Source organism: Equus quagga, chromosome 1, assembly GCF_021613505.1.
Source record: "Equus quagga isolate Etosha38 chromosome 1, UCLA_HA_Equagga_1.0, whole genome shotgun sequence".
NCBI classification, from domain to species: Eukaryota; Metazoa; Chordata; class Mammalia; order Perissodactyla; family Equidae; genus Equus; species Equus quagga.
Window position 1 is genome coordinate 74,790,563 of NC_060267.1, and position 22,568 is coordinate 74,813,130.

A 22,568-nucleotide genomic window follows, 5' to 3' on the forward strand; every position below is an offset into this window, starting at 1 on the left:
TTTGAATTGCGAAATTCCTTAAGATATATACGCCTTTATAATTTTCAGGGTCACTTTTGAGATGCTGGTCCTTTCCAGATCAGCTCTGTTTACCATCTAACATAATGATTAATACTTGATTATCTATTAACTGCTAAAAAAATCCCTGAAGTTTACTCATTTGAGCATTTTTATTATAGCTCCTTCTATCTTGATTACGTTTTCTTTATTTCATAGGTTACACAAATGCACAAAGGAATAGATAAGCGTCACCCACGTTCCCAACACAGACCCACAGACATGGGCTCAAAGCAGGAGAGTCACGTTAATAGAGTCTTACTTTCAGGTGCTGCATTCTTTGGCAGAAACCCACCTGTGCATGACGTGGCATCTCTGGTCGGGTGGAAAGGCTCAGGCCCATTCTTTGGCAAGTATCCATCCATACAGTAGCATTCAAAGCTCCCATGGGTGTTCACACACCGTCCTCCACGCCTGCACAGGCCAGAAACGGCACACTCATCCACGTCTTGAGACACGTGCCAAATACAAAAAGGGAGAGAAAAACAGAAAAAGGAAAAAAAAGGTGGTGGGGAGGCACTGTGACAGCCATTTCTTACCTTCTCAATCTACCCTTATAAATGGATTTATTTGTTTGCAATTGTATCACGAATTTTATTTTACTCCTTAAGAGTTCTTTTCACGGACCCTCACCATCACGGGCACTAAGAGGTGCTCAAGAAATACTTGTCAGTGTGTTCCGGGAATTCAAAAAAACCAACAACTGTCACCTACTCTCTGACATCCAACAAAATGAACCCAAAAAAGTATGCTAAAAAAATTTCAATTACTATAAAATAAGGATGGCTTCAATCTCACACCAAAATATCTGAAGTAGAACTCCAAACACAAAACAATTCAGACCAGAGTGAAAAATGCTTTCCAGCCGATGAGCACAGGATGACAAGGCGGGAAGTAAAGAGGGAATTCAGAAGGGTCTCACTAATTTTATCAAGATTAGAACAGCTTAAAACAGGCTTCTAGAAGGACAAGACACGCGCCTGGGCAGGCTTCTCCCCTTGACTGAAGATTCCCAGAGGTAGCAGGTACAGGGGTGACAACCACACAAGAATTCACGGGTTGGAGAAGAAATCTCTCTGCCAGTTAGTAGTTTCTCTCCCTCAGAACTGGCTTAGAGAACACACCTAAAAACTTCAGGAATTCCATGAGAGCCACACAAACAAATTTCACCTAGAGGAAAAAAAAGTACCTTAAGTGAAATGGGACTTTTCCTGGGACATTTGCAAGAACCCTGGGGTCGGGGAGGGATGGCAGTGGACAGCGAGCAGCATGACTGAAGCAAGCCTGTTGTTCCTAGACTCTGGGATTTCAAAGACCAGTAATTTTGGAAGGACTGATAGAAGGTGGCCAATATTCTATTTTGCCAGGTGAAGACCTCCCGCCCCCCCCGCCAAAAAACTAACACCATAATTTCGTAAAAGAAAGAACATTTTAACCCCTCAAAAGAAGAAAATAACCTCAGAATCCTTTTAAAGTTTTGTTTAATGTGATTTTATTAAAGTTCACTATGTTCTCCTTTAGGTTTGGTTTTTGTCTCGGACCAATGAACATTTCATCCCTCACCGGTCCTTGTTTGGGAAGCAGTAATTCATTCAATTGCTGAAGGAGCCCTTGCGAGTGACCAGTTCTGCTCAACCTACATCTTTAGTGAAGCAAACTTGGAGGAACTCTGTGGAGGATGTCCCCAGAGATGGCTGCCGACAATTCCTCCCCTCCTCCCAAGAGTGGAAGCCATTTCCCCTCCCCTTGGGCTGACCTTGAGACTCGCTTGGCCAACAGAACGTGGCAACAGTAACACTGTGCCTGCTCTGGACCCGGCCTTGTAGATGCCTAGCAGCTTCCTCTTCCCCTCTGTTGGAATCCAGTGTCCATGCTGTAAGGAAATCCAGGCTACTATGCTTGGGAGAGAGGCCCTAAAGATGAGATGCCACATGAAGAGAGAGGCCACATGGAAGAGAACTAAGATGGCCTAACTGATGGTCAGCATCAAGGACCCTAGACCTGTCAGAGAAGCCTTCCTTTACCTACCAGCCCAGCTCAGCACAGCCCAGCCACCAGTTAAATGTTCCAGATGAGTGACAAAACCACCTAGCCTGGAATTATCAGAAATAATAAATTCTTTTAAACCACTAAATTGAGGGGGTGGGGGGTGGAAGGTGTAGAGTTACGCACTGGTAGATAACCAAAACACTCTTGACATAAGAAAAGACGCAGAAGTCCAAAAGAAATTAAGAGGACACTGTGTCAATGAAAAAAGAGGGAAGGGGCTGGCCCGGTGGTGCAGCGGTTAAGTGTGCGAGTTCTGCTTCTGCGACCCAGGGTTCGCTGGTTCGGATCCGGGCGCAGACATGGCACTGCTCGTCGAGCCATGCTGTGGCAGGCATCCCACATAGAAAGTAGAGGAAAATGGGCATGGATGTTAGCTCAGGGCCAGTCTTCCTCAGCAAAAAGAAGAGGATTGGCAGCAGATGTTAGCTTAGGGCTAATCTTCCTCAAAAAAAAAAAAAGAAAGAAAAAGAAAAAAGAGGGAAGTTTCTGAGAAAACATGAGGTCTTGAAAACTAAAAACAAAATAAGAATGCCAAAAATAAAAACTCAATAGAGGCATTAATAATAGGTTGGTCACTGTCAGAAAATAAATTTGCAAATTCCAATCTGAGAAATTCTCCAAAAACACGCAGAAAAAGAAATTATAGAAAGTATATGACAAAAGTGGATATGAGGACAGATCCAAAATATTCAATATCCATTTAAGAGAAATTACCAAAGAGAATGGAGTAAATGGATAAGAATTAATATCAAGAGAAAAAATAGCTCAGCCTTATATTCAAATCCAAATAGCCTCTTGAGGTGACAGGCATGATTGTTGAAAAAAAGGTCACAGGGCCAGCCCAGTGGTGTGGTAGTTAAGCTCACGTGCTCCGCTTCAGCGGTCCAGGGTTCACAGGCCCGGATCCCAAGTGTGGATCTATGCACCACTCTTCAAGCCACACTGTGGTGGTGACCCACATACAAAATAGAGGAAGACTGGCACAGATGTTAGCTCAGGGACAATCTTCCTCACAGAAAAAAAGAAAGTCACTCTGAATTTCCTGGAATAAGAGAAAAATCTATAAATCTCCTGAGAGAAAGAAACAATAATCTATGAGGAAAAGAGAACCAATCTGACCTAGGACTGCTTGACTGAAATACTAAATGCTAGATAATAATGGAGTGATGTTTATGGAGTTCTAAGGAAAAGGGAGCAAAACATCATGCTATATTTAAGCAAAGAAATGACCTTTTATTTATTTATATATTTTGAAAGATTGGCACCTGAGCTAACATCTGTTGCAAATCTTTTTTTTTTTTCTTTCTTCTCCGCAGAAGCCCCCAGTGCATAGTTGTATATTCTAGTTGTGGGTCCTTCTGGTTGTGCTATGTGGGACACCACCTCAGCGTGGCCTGATGAGCGGTGCCATGTCTGCACCCAGGATGTGAACCAGCAAAACCCTGGGCCACCAAAGCAAAGCGTGTGAACTTAACCACTCAGCCTCAGGGCTGGCCCCAGAAATGACCTTTTAGAACACGAATGATCTCAGGAATTATACCACTGACATTTCTTTTCTGAAAAAGCTTTTGAGAAAATACTCAAGCCAGTGAAAAACATCAGAATAAATAATGTCAAGAAAGGAGAAGACAATAAAACATGAACAAAGAATAGTGAGAAACGAAACCAGCAAAATTTAAATGATTGTTGATAATAGAATCATGGGGTTTTTGGTAATCGTTACAAAAGGATTTTTAAAATAAAAATAATGTAAAATAAAATCAATTTCAATCTAGTACAAACTTTAGAGGAGATCTCAACAATGCAGAATCCAACGTGTGTTCCCAGATTGGACCCATCATTTTAGCTGATTGAGATTTTTTTTTATTCCAATGAGGAATTTGTAACATGTATCTGTATACCTTTGACACAGAAATCACTTTCCGGCCTGTCCACCTGCCCCAGACTCCACAAAAGATAGAGTGGGAATAAATGGATTTTTCAGCAGGCTTCTAAGAACAAGCAGTACACGTACTATAGGGCAAAAATGTGGCTAAGCAGCTGTGGGGTGGAACAGACTTGGAGCTTCCAGACGCTGGTCAGCTCTGTATGAGCCACCAGAGTCATTAATCAGTTTGCTTTGGGTGCACTCATTCAACTACCTAATAACAACAATTGTTACAATGATTGTTAATGACCATAACTCCTGCATGTCATCCTGCACATGCCAGGCACTGCCCGAAACACTTCATTATTTATTACTGATTATTTTCATCTCATTTAATCCTCTCAATAACCTCATGAGGTAGGTGCTATTATTACTGCCATTTTACAGATGAAGTAACTTGAAGCAGAGAGCGGTTACGCAACTGAACTGAAGTCACGCAGGTAAGTAGTAGAAAAGCCAGGATTCGAAGCCAGGCGTCCAGCTCCAGAGACCATATTCTTAACCACTATGCCACACAGCCTCTCATTACAATCTAATTGTACTAGCATTGTACTATCCACAGAGCTTGCCAAAGAGATCGTCAATTGTCCTAAGGAAGTCTAGATACGTCTACCACGTGTCATTGAGATTAGTACGACAGAACTTTGACTTTTAATCCTCTGCCACCTCTTAATGCTCACAAACCATCCCTTTTCTAATCTGTCCTCGGACCTTGGCTGGATAAACATGTTAAGCTCATCAGAACAACTTCTCCACATAGGGGTAAACTCCATGAGGGCATGAAGGTTACCACATGTTTACTTATGAAGAGAAAACCTTATCAACTAATTAATCTAAGAAAACCTTATTAATATACTTCACTAATCAAGGGGGGGAGATTGTCTGTGTCCTATTCGATATATGGGATTATTGAACTTTATCCACAGGCAGAAAGATTTCTTACTAGAATGTAGCAAAACCAAGCAGGACACTCTGACCTGGTCCCAGGGCCCTGGCATTCTCTATTTAGCCCTTTCAACTAACAGCATGGGTTTGAAAGTCAAACAGAACCATGTTTGAGAACTGATTCTGCCACTTACTAGATGTATTCATGTCCATTCCTTAACCTTCCTAAGCCACCTCTGTAAAAAGAAGATAATAATAGTAGGTTTTTTGTGGGGATTAAATAAAACGTGTGGAAAGCTCTTAGCACAGTGCCTGGCACACCGTAGGTTCTCAGTCCATGCTAGCAAGTACACGAACGGGCCTTGCCTCTCTGCTGACTCAGTTCTCGCCGGAGCACAAGCCATTACTTCATAACCCACGCCTAAGCCCGAGCACGACCATGAGCAATGCAGCACACACACGTGCACACACGCATACACATGCTTCCTGGGTTTCCCGGCTGGGGTCTGGGGAGTAGCCACATGGCTTGTTCCACTAGATTTGAATGCTCCAAGATAGAAGCAGAAAATCCATTTGGAGGAGCCTTAGCTAGAACAAGAGTGCCAAAGAGGCGAGAGTTTAAAAAGAAGCTCCTCTGTGCATACCCTTGTCTTAGAAGCCTTTACAATCTGAAGACTCAGAATGGACTCACTGGGAAAAATGCATTGAAGAGCTTTCAAATTCATGAAAATGCTCTCACAGCCTACTTTTCTCCAAATCACCAGCAAAGAACTAGATCCTTCTAACTCCATGGAGTAAGATGAAACAAAAACTACTTCCTCACATCTTGGAAAGTGAGCTTATGATTTTTCTCCTGCCCCCTTCCCTCCTCAAAGGCCAAATCCAGCTAAGAAGCCTACATCTTTTTTTTTTTTTTTTTTGAGGAAGATTAGCCCTGAGCTAACTACTGCCAATCTTCCTCTTTTTGCTGAGGAAGACTGGCCCTGAGCTAACATCCATGCTCATTTTCCTCTACTTTATATGTGGGACGCCTAGCACAGCATGGCTTTTTTGCCAAGTGGTGCCATGTCCGCACCTGGGATCCAAACCCGGGATCCCCAGGCCACCGAGAAGCGGAATATGCGAACTTAACCACTGCGCCACCGGGCCGGCCCCCAGAAGCCTACATCTTAAGAAGCCACGTTAGAGGAACACAAAGACCCGTTTCAAAGCAGGACTGTTAAATTCACATCATTTATTGATATTATCCAGTGTTGGCAAGGATGTGAAGAAATGAAGATGTTCATGAAATGATTAGTGAGAGAGAATACTGGTATAAACTTTCTGGAAGATAGTCTCGCATGTTATTAAAATGTAAAATGTATATGTATACCTCTGACACAGTAACTATTTTCCAGAATTTATAATAAGGAGACAATTATTTGTAAGGGTATAACTATAATGATATTCATTATAGCATTTCTTATAATAGCAAAAAAAAAAAAAAAACCAACAGGGAAACAATCACAATGTGGAAAGAAGAATCAGTTAAGTAATGTACTATAGCCAGATAACAAGTTCCCTGTAGTTAATTTAAAAGGTATTACACATCTATCTCTTTTTTTTTTTTTTTTTGAGGAAGATTAGCCCTGAGCTGCAATCTGCCACCAATCCTCCTCTTTTTTTGCTAAGGAAGATTGGGCCTGAGCTGACATCCATGCCCATATTCCTCTATTTTATATGTGGGACGCCTGTCACAGTATGGCTTGATAAGCAGTGCGTAGGCCAGCACCTGGGATCCGAACCAGGGAACCTCCGGCCGCCAAAGTGGAGCATGCAAACTTAACCACTGTGCCACCAGGCTGGCCCCTTTATATTATATTTTAAGTGAGAAATAATTTACATACAAGAAAATGTACCGATCTTGAGTGTTCAGTTCATTAGTTCTGAAAATCTCATACAACCACGTAGCCAACATCAAACACAAGATACAGAACATTTCCATCACCCCAGGAAGTGTCCTGGTTCTTTCTTGTATTTATTTATTTTTTTTGAGGAAGATTAGCCCTGAGCTAACATCTGCTGCCAATCCTCCTCTTTTTGCTGAGGAAGACTGGCCCTGAGCTAACATCCAAGCCCATCTTCCTCTACTTTATATGTGGGATGCCTACCACAGCATGGCTTGCCAAGAGGTGCCATGTCCGCACCCAGGATCCGAACCAGCGAACCCCAGACCACCGAATCGGAACATGTACACTTAACCGCTGCACCACTGGGCCGGCCCCCTCATGTTTCTTTCTATCCAACCCCCAACACACCCCCAGGCAATCCCTTTTCATTTCTACCACTATAAATTATTTTTGCCTATATGTTATATAAATGTAATCTTTTATAATGCATGTTTTTGCGTATGACATCTTTTGTTCAACATAACATTTTCGAGATTCCTCGATGTCGTGTGTGCACCAATAGATAATTCTTCTCTACTGCTCAGTAGCATTCCACTATAGGAAGGTACCACAATGTGTCTATCCATCCTCCTGTTGATGGACATTTGGGCTGTTTCCAGTTTGGGCTATTAAGAACATTCATGTACAAGTCTTTTGTGGACATATATTTTCATTTCTCTTGGGTTATATAATCATTTTTATGGAAATGAAAAGATCATGTGTTGTGAATGAAGTAAATTTTGTCTTCTCTTAGTTCATGGAGTTAGAGAAAAGAATATCACATATTATAGAAGTGAAATGTTGGATTGTGGAACATAGACATGTTATTAACCTAAATTTACGGTTGCCGTACATTTGCATAGAGGCATCTTAAAAGAGATTGACCACAATATTAAGAGCTGTTGCTTCTGGGTTAATATTAGGTGATTTTTTTTCTTTCTCCTTTATACTTTTGCATAATCGCTTCACTTTTCTACTTGAGTATATGGGTTTTTTAATAAGTAGAAAAAACAAAGCTATATTCCTTCTTACAGGGAAAAAAATATTGGTTTATTCTCCTGTCTCCTTTTGGGAAGAGCAATCATAGATTATTATAATCAGAACTAAATGACCCATTTGCCCCCGATCTATTCCAGAGCCCCATCCTAGGGTAACAGCTCCATCCTTCTGGACACATAATTTTTTGCTAAAGCAGTTGCTGAATGAACGGAGGACCATTTTCGAGGTCATGCTCATAACTGCGTGGGCCATGAGCAAACAGCCTAAACTCACAGAGCTAAACATTTCCTTCACAGTCCTGCACATGTTGATAGTTTGCTTAGGAAAGCCTACTTTATAGACAGTTCAAAGATAAACTTAAGCCCAGCGGCTGTGTCTAGTACTCCTCCCAAAACTTTAAATCAGCCGAGTAAAAAAGAGCCCTGTGTCCACATTTTACTAGACTCAACAGGGCCGTGGGAAAGAAGCTGGGATAGCCCGATCCTGGGGCTTGAGCCAGCAAGAAGCAAGAGTAAAGTGTGGGCGATGTTAACTGCAGGGGAAACTCAGGCATGCCCCCCCCCAGTCCCAAAGAGGGACAGCAGTGCCTTGGTCAAGGCTTCTGGCATTTGGGGCGATGGAGCTTAGGTTTAACCATCTTTTGATTCAGAATCTTTGGCCTCTCTCTCCTTCCTGGGAGCCGGGGAAGTAGCCATCACCCACCGCGATTGGAGACCTAAGCAGGAATCAGGAGGATTCCACAGGGAAGGCAGGCAAGGAGCCAATGCTTGTGAGCACTGCTCTGGGCAGCAGGGAGCACTGCCCTCCCAGTGTGCTTTTCCTTGCTTCTTCCTTGTTTCAGAGTGGTAAAACATGACTCTTTGCGAATAAATCCAGCTAAAACAAAGGATTGGGATTTGCGGAGCAAAGTCCTGTTTGGAGACAGCACTGGGGAAAACCCCAGGACAGCTGCAAGCTGATTGAGCAGGAGCCCACAGAGAGCAAGCAGAATCTCGGTGGGAGCATGCATTCATGTCTGAGGCCACAGCAGGCTGCTCCAGGACCTGCAAGAGAGGGGCAGCTGAGAAGCTTGTGGGCAATGGCTCACATGGAGAAGGAGCCTCGTGACCTGGGAGAGAAACCAAAAGACTGCACTGCCCTTAGTAGCGATAGGGATTTTCGTCCAGGAATGAAAGCGTTTGCTTCACCATGGGCAGACCTATGGGATACAGGCTTCCGGCAGGAGGTTCCAGGAACTGATGATTGGCAAATCATTCACTCCCTCTAGGTTCTTCACCACCCTCCTTCCCCATTTCTCAGCCCAGGCTGAAGTGCTATTACATTTCTCTAGAAGAAATGGCATCAGGCCCTGATACCACAGGAAATGAGCTTATGAAATAGAACGTCGCTGCTGCCAGCAGAGTCGAGATGGAGTCCCAAGACTTGGGGAGTTCGAAGGCACAGGAAGGGTATTTTGCCATTTTCAGCAGACCCTACTAGGGCCATGCCTACTTGGAGCCATGTTGGTGGGGACACGACAGCCCCAGGCCTTAGTCCCACATTAGTCTCATTCCTCTCCACTTACTCTTGGCCCACCCAAGTCAAACCACGCTCACACTGGAAGTGCCACAGAGCTTCTTCCCCTGGGTTGTGGCTCATGGCAAAGTTTCCATGATCCCCAGGAGTCACTGAGGGGGCAGCCCCGGGGGCCAGAACATGTGCAGGCTCTCCAGAACTAGAACCCCTACAACTCATTCCTCATCTATCCTCAGTGGCATCCAAAGAGGCCCACCTGTCACCAGCTCCTGAACTTGACTTGAACTCTGCAAAGTACGATAAACACCTGGTCACGAGATTTCTCGGAATTCTAGATCTAGGGAGCCAGCCCTGATGGCCTAGTGGTTAAAGTTCAGTGTGCTCCACTTCAGGGGCCCAGGTTCAGTTCCTGGGCACGGAACAACACCACTCATCTGTCACTAGCCATACTGTGGTGGTGGCTCACATAGAAGAACTAGAAGGACTTACAATTAGAATATACAGCTATGTACTGGGGCTTTGGGGAGGGGAAAAAAAATAGTGAGCTAGGATTCACATCCTGTGGTTCCAGGGAAACACTGAAGACCTGCTGATATCCCAAAACTTGCTAAGCCTCTGGCCTGGGGCCACCGATGTTTCTGTGGTAACTGTGATTCTGAAAAAAACTCAGTACCATCAAGAAAAGTCATCCATCTGAATGGATAATGGATAATGCGGAATACTACTCAGCCATAAAAAAAGAAAATCATGCCATTGGCGAAAACATGGATGGACCTTGAGGGTATTATGCTAAGTGAAATAAGCCAGACAGAGAAAGACAAACACCGTATGATTTCACTCATATATGGAAGGTAAACAAAAAAACACAATAAATACAGAGAACACGTTGTTGATTACCAGGGGGAAGGAGGAATGGGGGAGGGTGAGAGGGGTAAAAGGGCACATGTGTACAGTGATGGACGGCAACTAGACTTTTGGTGGTGAACACGATGCGGTCTGTACAGAAGTTGAAATATAATGATGTACATCTGAAACTGATATAACGTTATAAACCAATGTGACCTCAATAAAAATAAAGAAAAAAGAGCAAAACCCAAAAAGTCACCTATCAGCTTTTAGGAAGTGATAACTGGAGACCTCAAAAGGAAGAGTCATGGGAATCCCTGCTAATGGATACGGGGCTTCCTTTTGGGGTGATGGAGATGTTCTAAATTACACAGTGGTGACTTTGCACAAGTTTGTGAATATATTAAAAATCACTGAATTATACACTTCAAAAAGGTGAATTAGGGCCGGCCTGGTGGCACACTGGTTAAGTTCGCAGGTTCTGCTTTGGCAGCCCGGGGTTCGCAGGTTTGGATCCCGGGTGCGGATCTATGCACTGTTTGTCAAGCCATGTTGTGGCAGACATCCCACGTATAAAGTAGAGGAAGATGGCACGGATGTTAGCTCAGGGCCAGTCTTCCTCAGCAAGAAGAGGAGAATTGGAAGTGGATGTTAGCTCAGGGCTAATCTTCCTCAAAAAAAAAAAAAAAAGGTGAATTATATCTCAAATTTTTTAAAAAAAGGTAAGGTCACTAAATAATTTCAAGAAGTAGAATAAATGGAAGCAGAGCCTAGATCAGGATTTTGTTCCTGGAAGATTGGTTTCTTTTTTGTTTTTTGCTGAGGAAGATTAGCCCTGAGCTAACATCCATTGCCAATCCTCCTCTTTTCTTGCTTGAGGAAGATTAGCCCTAAGCTAACATCTGTGCCAATCTTCCTCCTCTTTAGATGTGGGTCACCACCACAGCATAGCTGATGAGTAGTGTAGGTCCATGCCAGGGATCTGAACCCGCAAATCTGGGCTGCCAAAGCAAATCCTGTTGAATTTAACTACTAGGGCACAGAGCTGGCCCCAGAAGACTGGTTCTTCTTAGGCTGACATCTATTTGGCCCTTGCATAAAATATTTCTTCCTCCTCCTCCTTCTCCCCCTCCCTCCCTCTCCTTCTCCCTTTTTTTTTTACTTTTCTTTTTTTTTTTTTTTGAGGAAGATTAGCCCTGAGCTAACATAAAATCTGCTGCCAATCCTCCTTCTTTTTTTTGCTGAGGAAGACTGGCCCTGAGCTAACATCCGCGCCCATCTTCCTCTACTTTATATATGGGATGCCTGCCGCAGCATGGCTTGACAAGCAGCACACATGTCCGCACTCGGGATCCAAACCTGAGAACCCTGGGTCACTGAAGTGGAACATGCAAACCTAACCACTGCACCACTGGGTCGGCCCCTCTTCTTCCTATCTTTTTAAAAGTAGAATGCTTCCCTGGGAACTATACTGATATATATACAATTATACAGTATACTATACTGATATATACAATATATACTAATATATACTGATTATAAAAGTTTTTCCTGGCAAACTCCCACAGCCTTGAACACAGAATTTCAGGTATCATCTCCTCCAGAAAGTTCCCCAGTCCATTGCCCACTTCCAAGGTAAGTGCCCCACGGATTCCGGATTCCAGAAAGTGCCCTTTGCTTACCCATCACTAACACGTTATCCTGAAATTAGCTGTCTGCCATCATCTCCCACTAGCACAGCCTTGGCAGGTGGGAAGCACATAAGAAATGTATATTGAACGAACTGAACACCAGATCATCATCTTGTAAAGTTTTTTTTAAATTGGTATCTTTTTTTTTTTAATGCACCCTAACTTATTCTGCAACATTGCACTTCTGCAATCATGTAGCAGGTAATTTGTTACCTAAAATAACAGGATACTATAAAATGCTTTCTCTGAGGGAATGTGTTCATTCATGCCAAGAATAAATCAAATGCACCCTTTGAGGGATTTTTACCTTGTACAAGTCAAAGGGAGAATGAATCAGAGAACCAGAACCTGTGGTTCCTGGTGGGTAAGAAGATGAAACATGTTCTCCTCTCCCTTTCTTTTCCCCAAAAACCTTTAAATATCACAAAGCCTTTAAGCAGTCATGAAGTCTACGCAAAACCATCTCAGGACCAGGAGTCTTTTCCTGCCTTTCCTCTTCATTACTGTTCAAAGATTTTCTAAGAAAACCCAAGAGCTATATTATCATGACATGCTGTAAACAGAATTCAGATAACACAGGGCCCACTGAAAATTAGGAGGGTTTCCCCACCCCTGGTATTAACCAGCATATGCCCAGAAATCTGACCTTCAAAGCTATTGGGGTCCTAAAAGTTGCCCTCCTCACTCAGCTTATTCCCCTGGGAGGCAAGCCCACGTCTCTAACAGGGGTTGCACTTAGGATTTTTCAGGAGCCAACATCACAGTGCCCACCCCTTGGGCTCTTGTTGGGCAGTGTGCACAGAGCTGGTGAGTGCCAGAGTCATCCCAAGAACATCCCATGTGGGGTGACAGGAACCTGCAGATGGTAGACCATCTCTGAGAGTCCCGCCTCATTGTTTGCTATAAAAATGATCAAACACACAGAACAAGAAAAAGAATTTACTACAATGAACTCCCATAGATCTATCCTCCAAGATTCAAGAATTGTTCACATTTTGCCATTTAAAGTACCTTACAGGCATACTAACACTGGATACATCACAATCACACCCCTAGACACTTCAGCACGAATCTCCCAAAATAAGAATATTATCCATAATACCATTACCGCATCTAACAAAATTAACAATTCCCTAATAGTAACTAATACTCAGTCCATGTCCAAATTTCCCTTACAGATATTCTTAAAGGAGGGTCCCTCCCTGAAATCACACCCCGTCCCAGCCCTGCCCTCTCGCTCTTCCGTGCTCAGACGCTGTCCTGCCCTCACGGAGTTGCCATCCCTGCGGCCCCCTTGCTGAGTACCTGTACAAAAGGTGCCATCATTGGGAATGAATGTCTTGTTGTTGTTTGTGGCTCGATATCCTTCCAGGCAGATGCAATGAAAGCCTCCGAGTGTGTTGTGGCAAGATGTGTGGTTCCCACAGACCACAGTGGCTCCAAATTGGCACTCGTTTTTATCTATTGATACAATGAGACAACACACAGAAAAGGCTATTAATCCACAACACATTCTACAACCCAGATTGTCCTTCTATGCTATGCACTCAGTAATCAATTCTGGGACAACAGCTCAATGATATATTTCCCCAGCCTCTTTTCCTTTCACGATGCTTCTCAGACTACAGGACATGGGCCCTTCCTAGTCATGTACTAGGTGTGTATTAAACCACAAGAGAAACCCAACATCTCGATCTGGCAATCCATCTTATTTGAAGACTGGGAGAAAAGGATTCTTTTTGAACTTTTCTACACGTAAAATAATCTTGTCTCGGGCCTGGGAAAAGAAATCCAGCAGAATCCCACTTTTCCAGCTCAGGCACCCTCTTGCTTTTTTCTTGAAAGCCAGAGGAGGATGATTTTCATCCAGTGATTAACTGGAAAATTTGTTACTTCTGAGTTACCAGGAAACATAATGGAATTAGTCCTCCAGCCTCATCCGGGGGGAAGGGCTCATACTGTGGCAGGAACAGCTCCTGCTAATAATCATCAGCGACCCATGTGAATCATGTTAGTCACCCAGCAGGAGGAGCTGGAATAAGGGATGCTTGACGGGTCCACAGTAGCCTGCTCTGAGCATTTTTAATTCAATAACGTGACATAGACGTAAAATGAAAGCAAATCTCCCTCCCATCTCTTCCTCCAGCGCAGGGCTCAGCAAACTTTTTCTGTAAAGGGCCAGTCACAGGTCTCTGGTTGGAGCCCAGAAGCAGCCACACACAAGAGGTAAACAAATGGACAATACTGGGTTCTAACAAAACTCTATTTACAAAAACAGGCACGGGGCCAAATTTGGCCTTCAGGCCAGTTTGCTGACTGCCCTTGCCTCTAACATCAGAGGAAGCTTCCGTGACCAATTTCCTATGCATTCTTTTAGAGCTGATCTATCCAGCTAGGTTTTTTGGGGGGGCGGGCAGGAATCATCAACTTAGGAACTGGAGTTTTTCTCTTTGTTATTTAGTGTTTTATTACACCATTGGTTCTCTCAAAGCAGTTCAATTGTTTCTCACGATTGCACTCAATTCCTGCTAACTCAAAAGGACACCCCAAAAAATCTAGGTGTTTTTATCTTGTATTATCTTTTAAAAATTTTAGTTGAACCTGGAACGTGATTCATCGTTAAAATTGTCTGAGGTAAGATCCACGTGAGAGCTTAGAGAGACAGAACGGGCCCTCCAGCCACAGCCAGGCCAAGTGTCTAGTCCAGCTTATTGAGCACTGCACGGGGGTTTCAGACCCAAGTCCAGTTGCCCATAAAATGGGATATTTCTGTCTTTTTCTTTTTTTTTTTTTTTTTTTTGCTGAGGAAGACTGGCCCTGAGCTAACATTGATGCCCATCTTCCTCTACTTTATATGTGGGATGCCTACCACAGCATGGTTTGCCAAGTGGTGCCATGTCCGCACCAGGGATCTGAACCAGTGAACCCCGGGGCCACCGAAGTGGAATGTGCACACTCAACCGCTGCACCATGGGGCCAGCCCCTATTTCCGTCTTTGTAATTGTTTCTGAGGTATGTCTCCCCCGCAGATTTGACCAGAAGGGACATTTAGGTTTGTAGGGGATTCTAGAATTCTTAGGTTCCTTGGCTTAATGTCACCTTAGAGCGCCTCTGGCTCGCGTATCACCTCACGTGTAACCTGTGGTGTAGTCTCAGCAGGCCAAGTCCTGGGAGATGCAGTGTCTAATGTTTGGGAGCAAGTACCACACAAATTAATAAAGCCTCCTCCTCCCATTAAGAGAAGTTTCTCTTGTTAAGGCATCAAAGAGCAATGAAGAGTGCAGCCAGCATTCATGGGACGAGAACATCCTCAGGGAAGGGAGCAAAAAAGGCTTGTCCGTGCTCCTCAACTCCAGCTTCATTTCCAAGTCCATGCTAGCAAGTGGGGAGGGCGGGGGAGAAGGGGGTAGGAGAAATGCCCTCAGGAACCTCAGACAGCAGGGCGGCCACACTTCTCATGGACAGAATCCTAAAGAGAGAGGGTCAGAGGTGGCACACGGCCGTCCTGCAGGAACCAGCAAAGGTGTGTGCCTGTGCAGGCTTGTGTCTGTGAAGGAGAGTCTGACTTTCTGAACTCAGGATCGAACTGTTATTTTTTTTAGGGAGAAATAAAACAAAGGCACCACGACAAGGTTGTATACACTGTCAATCCGCAAAGGCAAGACCAAACTATCAATATTTCTACTGTACATAACAAAGGTGCTGGGAAGAAACTACAATCACTCGTTATTCTAACGCTCACTGTTACAAAGTTGCTGTGAACTCCCGCTCTCTCTGAATTGGGCTTCAACCTGGAAATTGTCTGACTTTTACAGCATGGCAGATGGCACGAGGCAAAAAGTAACCTCAGATGCTTCTAGTCTAAAGGTCTTTGTATTCCTGTAAGTCACCCACGTCCCCAAAGGTCCCAGCTACAAAACATCTGGAGGACGGATGCCGGCAGGCTAAGACTCAAAGCAACATCATTTCACCAGCCAGCCAAAACGTCCAATAGGCCGTGGTGTTTTGTTTTTCCTCATGGCAGGAATATTCACAAATAGTTTTCTATCGAAACAACCAGAGAAATTAAGAAATGCAATATTCACTTGAGTTGTTAAGTTAAACTCAAGACTTGAAAGAGATTGCAAATTTGTGTTAGGTCCGAGAGTTTCCAGAGATTCAACTTCAATGACCTCTAACATGAGGGATACTCCTTGGAGACACCAGAGAAAGGACATATCCAAACACTAAAACAAAGACTTATTATAACCGGGAAAACTTCTTGCAATAAAAACATGTGGACAAAGTAACAATGTTCGCCCCTCAAGGACATCAACCCTTTAACACTAGAGAATCTTGTTTCTTGATTCAACTTTTCAACTTCACCCCGGATTCAGAACTTACCAACACACTGGGTCCTCCCATTGCCCACAAATCCGTATTTGCAAATACACATCTTCTTCTCTTCTCTTTGCTCGCAGGTAGCATGTTCATGGCAAGCGGCACAGATATCTAAACCGGAATTATAAATTGTATACTTGAGGGAAAGAAAAGTTCAATCAACTACTCTAGACGAGTCACATTTGGGGTAGTAGACATTTACAAAGGAGAACCAAAGTTTGAAAACCAAAATGAAAAAGGATAGATCTGATCCCATCCTTAAAAACCTGCACTGGCCACTCATCGCCCACAGAGGAAAGCGCAAATTCCTCTCCCTGACAATCACTGCTCTTAACGGTCTGACTCTAGAATAACTCCTCCAGCCTCAGTGTCCCCAGAGCTCAGCCACACACAGTTTTCTCTAGGCAGGAGGCTGACTACTCTGTCCCTCACACGCTATCCTGTCATACTTCATGCCATTGTCATGATGTTACCCTTACGTAGAATGCCTATCCTTCCTTCTCTGTCCAGCTCGCACCTATTCCTCTTTCAAGACCCATAAATGTCACACTGTCTCTGAGGTCTTCCCCATTCCTTCATTCTCCAGGAAAATTAAATGTGGCTTCCTCTGTGTTCCCCTGACACTTGTACATTCCCCTATCAACCATGTTAACTTGTCATTATATTCTATTCCAGCTCTGTCCTCCCAGTTGGTATTAGGAATGAGCTTCTCAAGGACAGGGATTATGTCATTTGTCCATGCGTCATTATGGCACAGTATAAATATTCAATATATTTTTATTGACCGACTGAATAAAGACACCTGCAATCCTACTTGCTACAAGTCCAAAAGCAAGTGGAGCATCTGTCTATTACCCTATTCATTTTCCTTTTAGGAGAAACAGTGAATGTGTTTAAAATGTCAGTGAGGCAACAGCCAGGTCCCAGTAGAATAATGAGAGCGAAATTACTTAGATATACAGCAAAAATGTTTGGGGCTAAAATTCCTGAAACATCTAAATCTGCCAAAGGGTGATATATAACCCAAGATGAAACAAGAATTTCAACCCTGTCTGGCAACCTCATGTAACTGATTTAGGGTGGTGGCTTCTGGCCTTTACTTAATCCGATTTGATTCTTATCTAAAAGTTGTGGGACCACCCAATGGCCAGACCCCACCTGCACTGATACCATTTTAACTTTTTTACGTGTTCTTTCCTTTGTCTTGTAGAGAGATGGCTCACATACCTATGCCTTAAATTTAGCCTTACTCTCCACCCATGTTTGCAGCAGTAGCGGGGGCAGCAGCAGCGGGGGCAGCAGCAGCGGCTCCTCCTGCCCGTGGGCCCTGTCCCCAAGCAGCAGCCTGACTGCCCATGGGTCCTGTTCTCTAAACATGTTCTCTAAAAATGTTCTCTAACATTCCACACTGTTCTCTAAATAAAAGAGCACTACTGCCAGATCTTGAGAGTCCAAGAAATCTTTCTTTCGACTCCTCGGCTCACCGACCCCGCATCACCCATACCTAAACGTCCATCAACATTGTGTAAACATATTTAACCATTTTGACACATAGCATTTTAGAACAGTACCATAAGGACGCTGTCAAGTCATAATCATGAAACTGGCAAACAGTTAGCCATTGATGATTAAGTAGCTAGGAACTAAAGGTTTTTTTCCCTTTTGGAACTACTGATTATAGCTTATAGCTGTTTAACCCACCCATTGTTAACTGCGCTGTTTAGTCAATAAGCTGTCTGACTCCCACTAGGCTCCTATAGATAACATCTCCCTGGCGCCTGGGTCACCATGGTAATGGGTGTGTGAGCTGTTCTTCAGGAATTAGAACTCCTTTGTCCACTCCAGGCCGGTTGAGACCACCAACTCATCAACTGGGCCCACACAGAGGTCCAGTAGGTGACCTTTTGATGTCAAGAGGTTAAAAGCTCCACCCTCAGATCATGCTAATGGCGCCATTTTGTGAGCATGCATCCTACGAAGAGGCACGAAGTCTACCTATGCTTGCGCAGATCATCAATTACCTCACCTTTCCTCACCTCCAACTACCTATCTCCACATTTCAGACCACCTTGGCCCCTATCCCATAAATATCCCTGAGTCTCTATTTCCAGGGAAGCTGATGTGAGACTCATGATCTCGCTTCCTCACATGGCTGCCTTATGATTAAAACCCTCTCTCTGCTGCAATCTCATCGTCTTGATGCGGGTTCAGTGAGCCGAGGAGTCGAAAGAAAGATTTCTTAGATCCTTAAGATCTGGCAGTAGTGCTCTTTTATTTAGAGAATAGTGTAGCATGGGGACAGGACCCATGGGCAGTCAGAGCTTCTGCTGCCGCTTCTGCTGCCCCTGCTGGCATGGGGACAGGACCCACGGGCAGGCAGAGCCGCTGCTGCTGCCCCCGCTGGCATGGGGACAAGACCCACGGGCAGTCAGAGCTCCTGCTGCTGCCCTGAGTTGAGGGTTAGGGCTAAATTTAAGGCATAGGTATGTGAGTCATCTCTTTACGAAGACAAAGGAAAGAACATGAAAAAAAGTTAAAATGGTATCAGTGCAGGTGGGGTCTGGTCATTGGGTGATCCCATGACTTTTAGACAAGAATCAAATCGGATTAAGTAAAGGTTAGAAAGGTTAGACGCCACCACCCTAAACCAGTTACATGAGATTGCCAGACAGCATCCAACTTAAGTTCTTGCCTTCCCCATTAAGACTTTCTAGGGACAAGGTCATCTCTCCTCTTCTTCCTGGTACAGAGAGGGAGGCACCTTTTACAGATAGAGATTTACCTTACAAATGTAAATGTGTCCCAACAAGGGCAAGTTCCATTCCCCAGAGCCTCCTTCCCTGTCCCAGTTTATCGAAAGCAATCAGCCCAAAACAATCCTGATGCCAAAGAGTCATACCTTGGAGTGGCCAATTTCAGGTCCCTACAAGCTCATCCCCCCCCCTTCCTTCACAAATGCAAATGTCTCTCAAAAGGGCAAGCAAAATTCCAGTCCTCGGAGCCTGCTTCTCATCTGTAGTTTTAAAAGTAACCAGCCTAAAATCCTCATCAGTCTCAGTGGCTTTCTGGGCAGAGGGCAAAAGTGAACCTGGCTCAGTAACAATTACATGCAACTAAAATCCTGGCAATACCTTTTAAATAATGGATCCTGGGCCAAGGCCACAAACCCAGCTGTGATCAGCTATATAATGATGAACATTCTCCATGGTGTGTATGTGTGATGCAATAATAGATATAAACACCATACTAGTGAAATCAATGATAAAATGGTAAAATGTTTGATTTTTTTCTTATATAGAATATTTGTCTTTATAAAGATGGCAGCATTTACATACACCAAGTTCCAGAAACTTACATCAGGTGGAAAATGATCACTTCATGTAACTGCTGAATGAATCTAATAAACACAAACAAAGAATTAAGAAGCCAAGTAGTGCCACCCACTCAGATAAATTAAAGGAAGTCCAGGGGCTGGCCCCGTGGCCAAGTGGTTAAGTTTGCGCGCTCCGCTGCAGGCGGCCCAGTGTTTCGTTGGTTCGAATCCTGGGCGCGGACATGGCACTGGTCATCAAACAACGCTGAGGCAGCGTCCCACATGCCACAACTAGAAGGACCTACAACGAAGAATATACAACTATGTACTGGGGGGCTTTGGGGAGAAAAAGGAAAAAAATAAAATCTTTATAAAATATAAAAAAAAAAAAAAAAAAAAGGAAGTCCAGTCTGGGGCCAGCCCGGTGGCACAGTGGTTAAGTTCGCACTTTCCACTTTGGCAGCCCAGGGTTCGCCAGTTCGGATCCCGGGTGTGGACATACTACACTGTTTGTCAAGCCATCCTATGGCAGGAATCCCACATACAAAGTAGAGGAAGACTGGCACGGACGTTAGCTCAGGGCCAATCTTCCTCAGCAAAAAGAGGAGGATTGGTGGCAGATGTTAGCTCAGGGCTAATCTTCCTCAAAAAAAAAAAAAAGGAAGTCCAGTGTGAATTAGCAAAGGACAGAATTTAAAGGTTTCTTTAAAATAAACTGAATTAAGTTCAAGTTCCCTCAATACATAGAACCAGACAAACAAAATACAGCCTTGCAGGAAGGCAGCCAGGTATAGCGGGAAAGCACTGGACATGAGTCAGAATTGGATCCTCAATCAAGCTGAGTCAGTTCACTGTGACCTTCAGCAAATCACTTCACCTCTCCGGCTCTCAGTTCTTTCATCTGTAAAACAAGGGCTTTGGGCTTCTCAAATTTTAAAGTGCATTCAAATTGCCAGGGATCTGGTTAAACTGCAAGCTCTGATTCAGTCGGTCTGGGGCGGGGCCCTGTATTCTGCATTTCTAACGAGCTCCCAGGTGGATCACATTTTGCAGGGGTTAAATGGCTCCTCAAGTCCTCTTCCTCTAAATGTTCTGACATTTCATCCTTAGGGCACGTGTTTTAATGACCCACTAAGAATAATTCAGCATAAACGTAACCCCAAGGACAGTACCCAGCACGTTTAGCTCAATAAATGTTTGTTCCCCATACAGGCAAAGAGACAAGATGTGCGCCAGGCTACCAAAGGCTTCTCAGACCACATGCAGAAGAGAAGTGGTTTGCAGAGGACGAGCGGCCTCAGCTGAAGCCTAGCATTCAGCCATGATTAGTTTAGTCTGCAGGACCTTGTAGGGCGGCCCTCTGACTTCTAACTGCTTGAGGGAACAACTTGTCTCCTGGGGGTTGGGGGGGAATGTATCCTAAAGAAAGGGGCGGGGAGGGGCGCGGCCCAGTGGCGCAGCGGTTAAGTTAGCACGTTCCACTTCTCAGCAGTCCCGGGTTCACCGGTTAGGATCCCGGGTGCGGACATGGCACCGCTTGGCAAAAAGCCATGCTGTGGTAGGCGTCCCACATATAAAAGTAGAGGGAGATGGGCATGGGCATAGATGTGAGCTCAGGGCCAGTCTTCTTCAGCAAAAAGAGGAGGATTGGCAGTAGTTAGTTCAGGGCTAATCTTCCTCAAAAAAAAAAAAGGGGGGGCAGGGAGCACAACTCCAATCCAAGGATGGCACACAGGGGGATGGGTGTGCACCTTTGACCACACACCAGTGTCTGTTGTTCAAGAGCCCCCAGCTCAGTTAAGAACCACCTGGAGCTAGGGTGACGAATAGTCCCGGTTTTAATACTAAAGTCTTGTGTCCCAGGAAACCCCTCAATTCTGTGCAAACCAAGACAGTTGGTCACTCTACCCGGAGAGCTTGTTAAGACAGAATCCCCAGAGATTCCGAGTCAGCAGGTGTGGGGTAGGGCCTGAGAACCTGCATTTCTAAGCTTCCAAGTGGCCCGCACAAGAGCAGCATGGCGAGTCCAGCTCAACCTCAAGGACTCGGGTGAGAATCCTGGAGAAAGAAGAGGCAATGTTGAAAGAAGTCTTTCACCAAGCCTAGACTGATGCATAGCAGAGCTATGGGACCGATGTGACAGAGGATAACCCAAAAGAGAGCAACTCTCCAGGCTAAGAAAATATCGCCATGCCTTTGCTATAACCTGAGGGGGAGTTGTGTAAGGGGGCAGCATCCATCCATGACAAGGATGACTTGAGTTCTGTCATCAGCAGACTGCTCCAGGGGACAGAGAAGTGGCTGCCACGCAGAATCAGAAGGAACTACTGAGAGCTGAGGGACCTCCACTTCCACCCACCCCAGGGCTGCCTAGAATTACTGGCGGAGAAACGGCAGAGAGGGGATTCCAAAATCTAGAAGGAGGAAAAGCCTGACAAGCACTCTTTGTTACTATTATGTGTGGGCTGCCACCCTAGGTTCACATCCGTTCTCCACTCTGCAGTGACTCAGCCAGCTAAAACCACATCCAACACTGAGAGCGTGAGACAGGTTTTGGTGTCTCGACTTAGGTTGGATTCTTCACTCTTGCTCCCTGGTTACATGATCTCAGGCAAATTAAACCGTCAGTCCTCCAGTTTTGATACTGGTTCAACATAATGTTGACATAAGGGAAGCCATATTATAGAAAAGAAACCACACTGTAACTTTGAATGACCTCTGATTAACTAACCCAGCTAGATACACACCCTCTCGGAGGTATACGTGATCTGTAGATTTTATGGCCCCTTCCAGCTGCTATAAGTCGATAATTTTGTTCTTTTGAGTTCCTTAGGAATATGATGACCTCCGGGCAGAGAGTCTATGTTGATAGCCATCATCAATGACAACTGAAAGATCTGGGTATAGGGCATTGCTCCAGTCTCTGATGCATATCCAGTAAAACAAAGGACTATCAGGAACTAAGACCAGATGTCTGT

General features: G+C 44.4%; 1 protein-coding gene across 6 annotated transcripts in view; it reads right to left on the reverse strand.

Annotated features, from left to right (window-relative positions):
* The window catches only part of SUSD1 (sushi domain containing 1), a 119,987-nt gene that overhangs the window by 90,740 nt on the left and 6,679 nt on the right, over window positions 1-22,568 (reverse strand). For 4 of the 6 annotated variants that reach the window (XR_006885846.1, XM_046644444.1, XM_046644413.1 and 1 more), the window contains exons 2-4: window positions 16,281-16,388; window positions 13,203-13,358; window positions 353-505 (exon numbers count right to left, since the gene is read on the reverse strand). Coding sequence is in view for 5 of the 6 variants with exons in the window: in XM_046644444.1 (XP_046500400.1) it covers window positions 353-505; window positions 13,203-13,358; window positions 16,281-16,388 (417 nt within the window). In the remaining variant the exon portion in view is untranslated. Of the gene's footprint in view, window positions 1-352; window positions 506-13,202; window positions 13,359-16,280; window positions 16,389-21,498; window positions 21,649-22,568 lie in introns of all 6 variants that reach the window. The other 2 variants (XM_046644437.1, XM_046644426.1) reach the window with 2 other exon arrangements.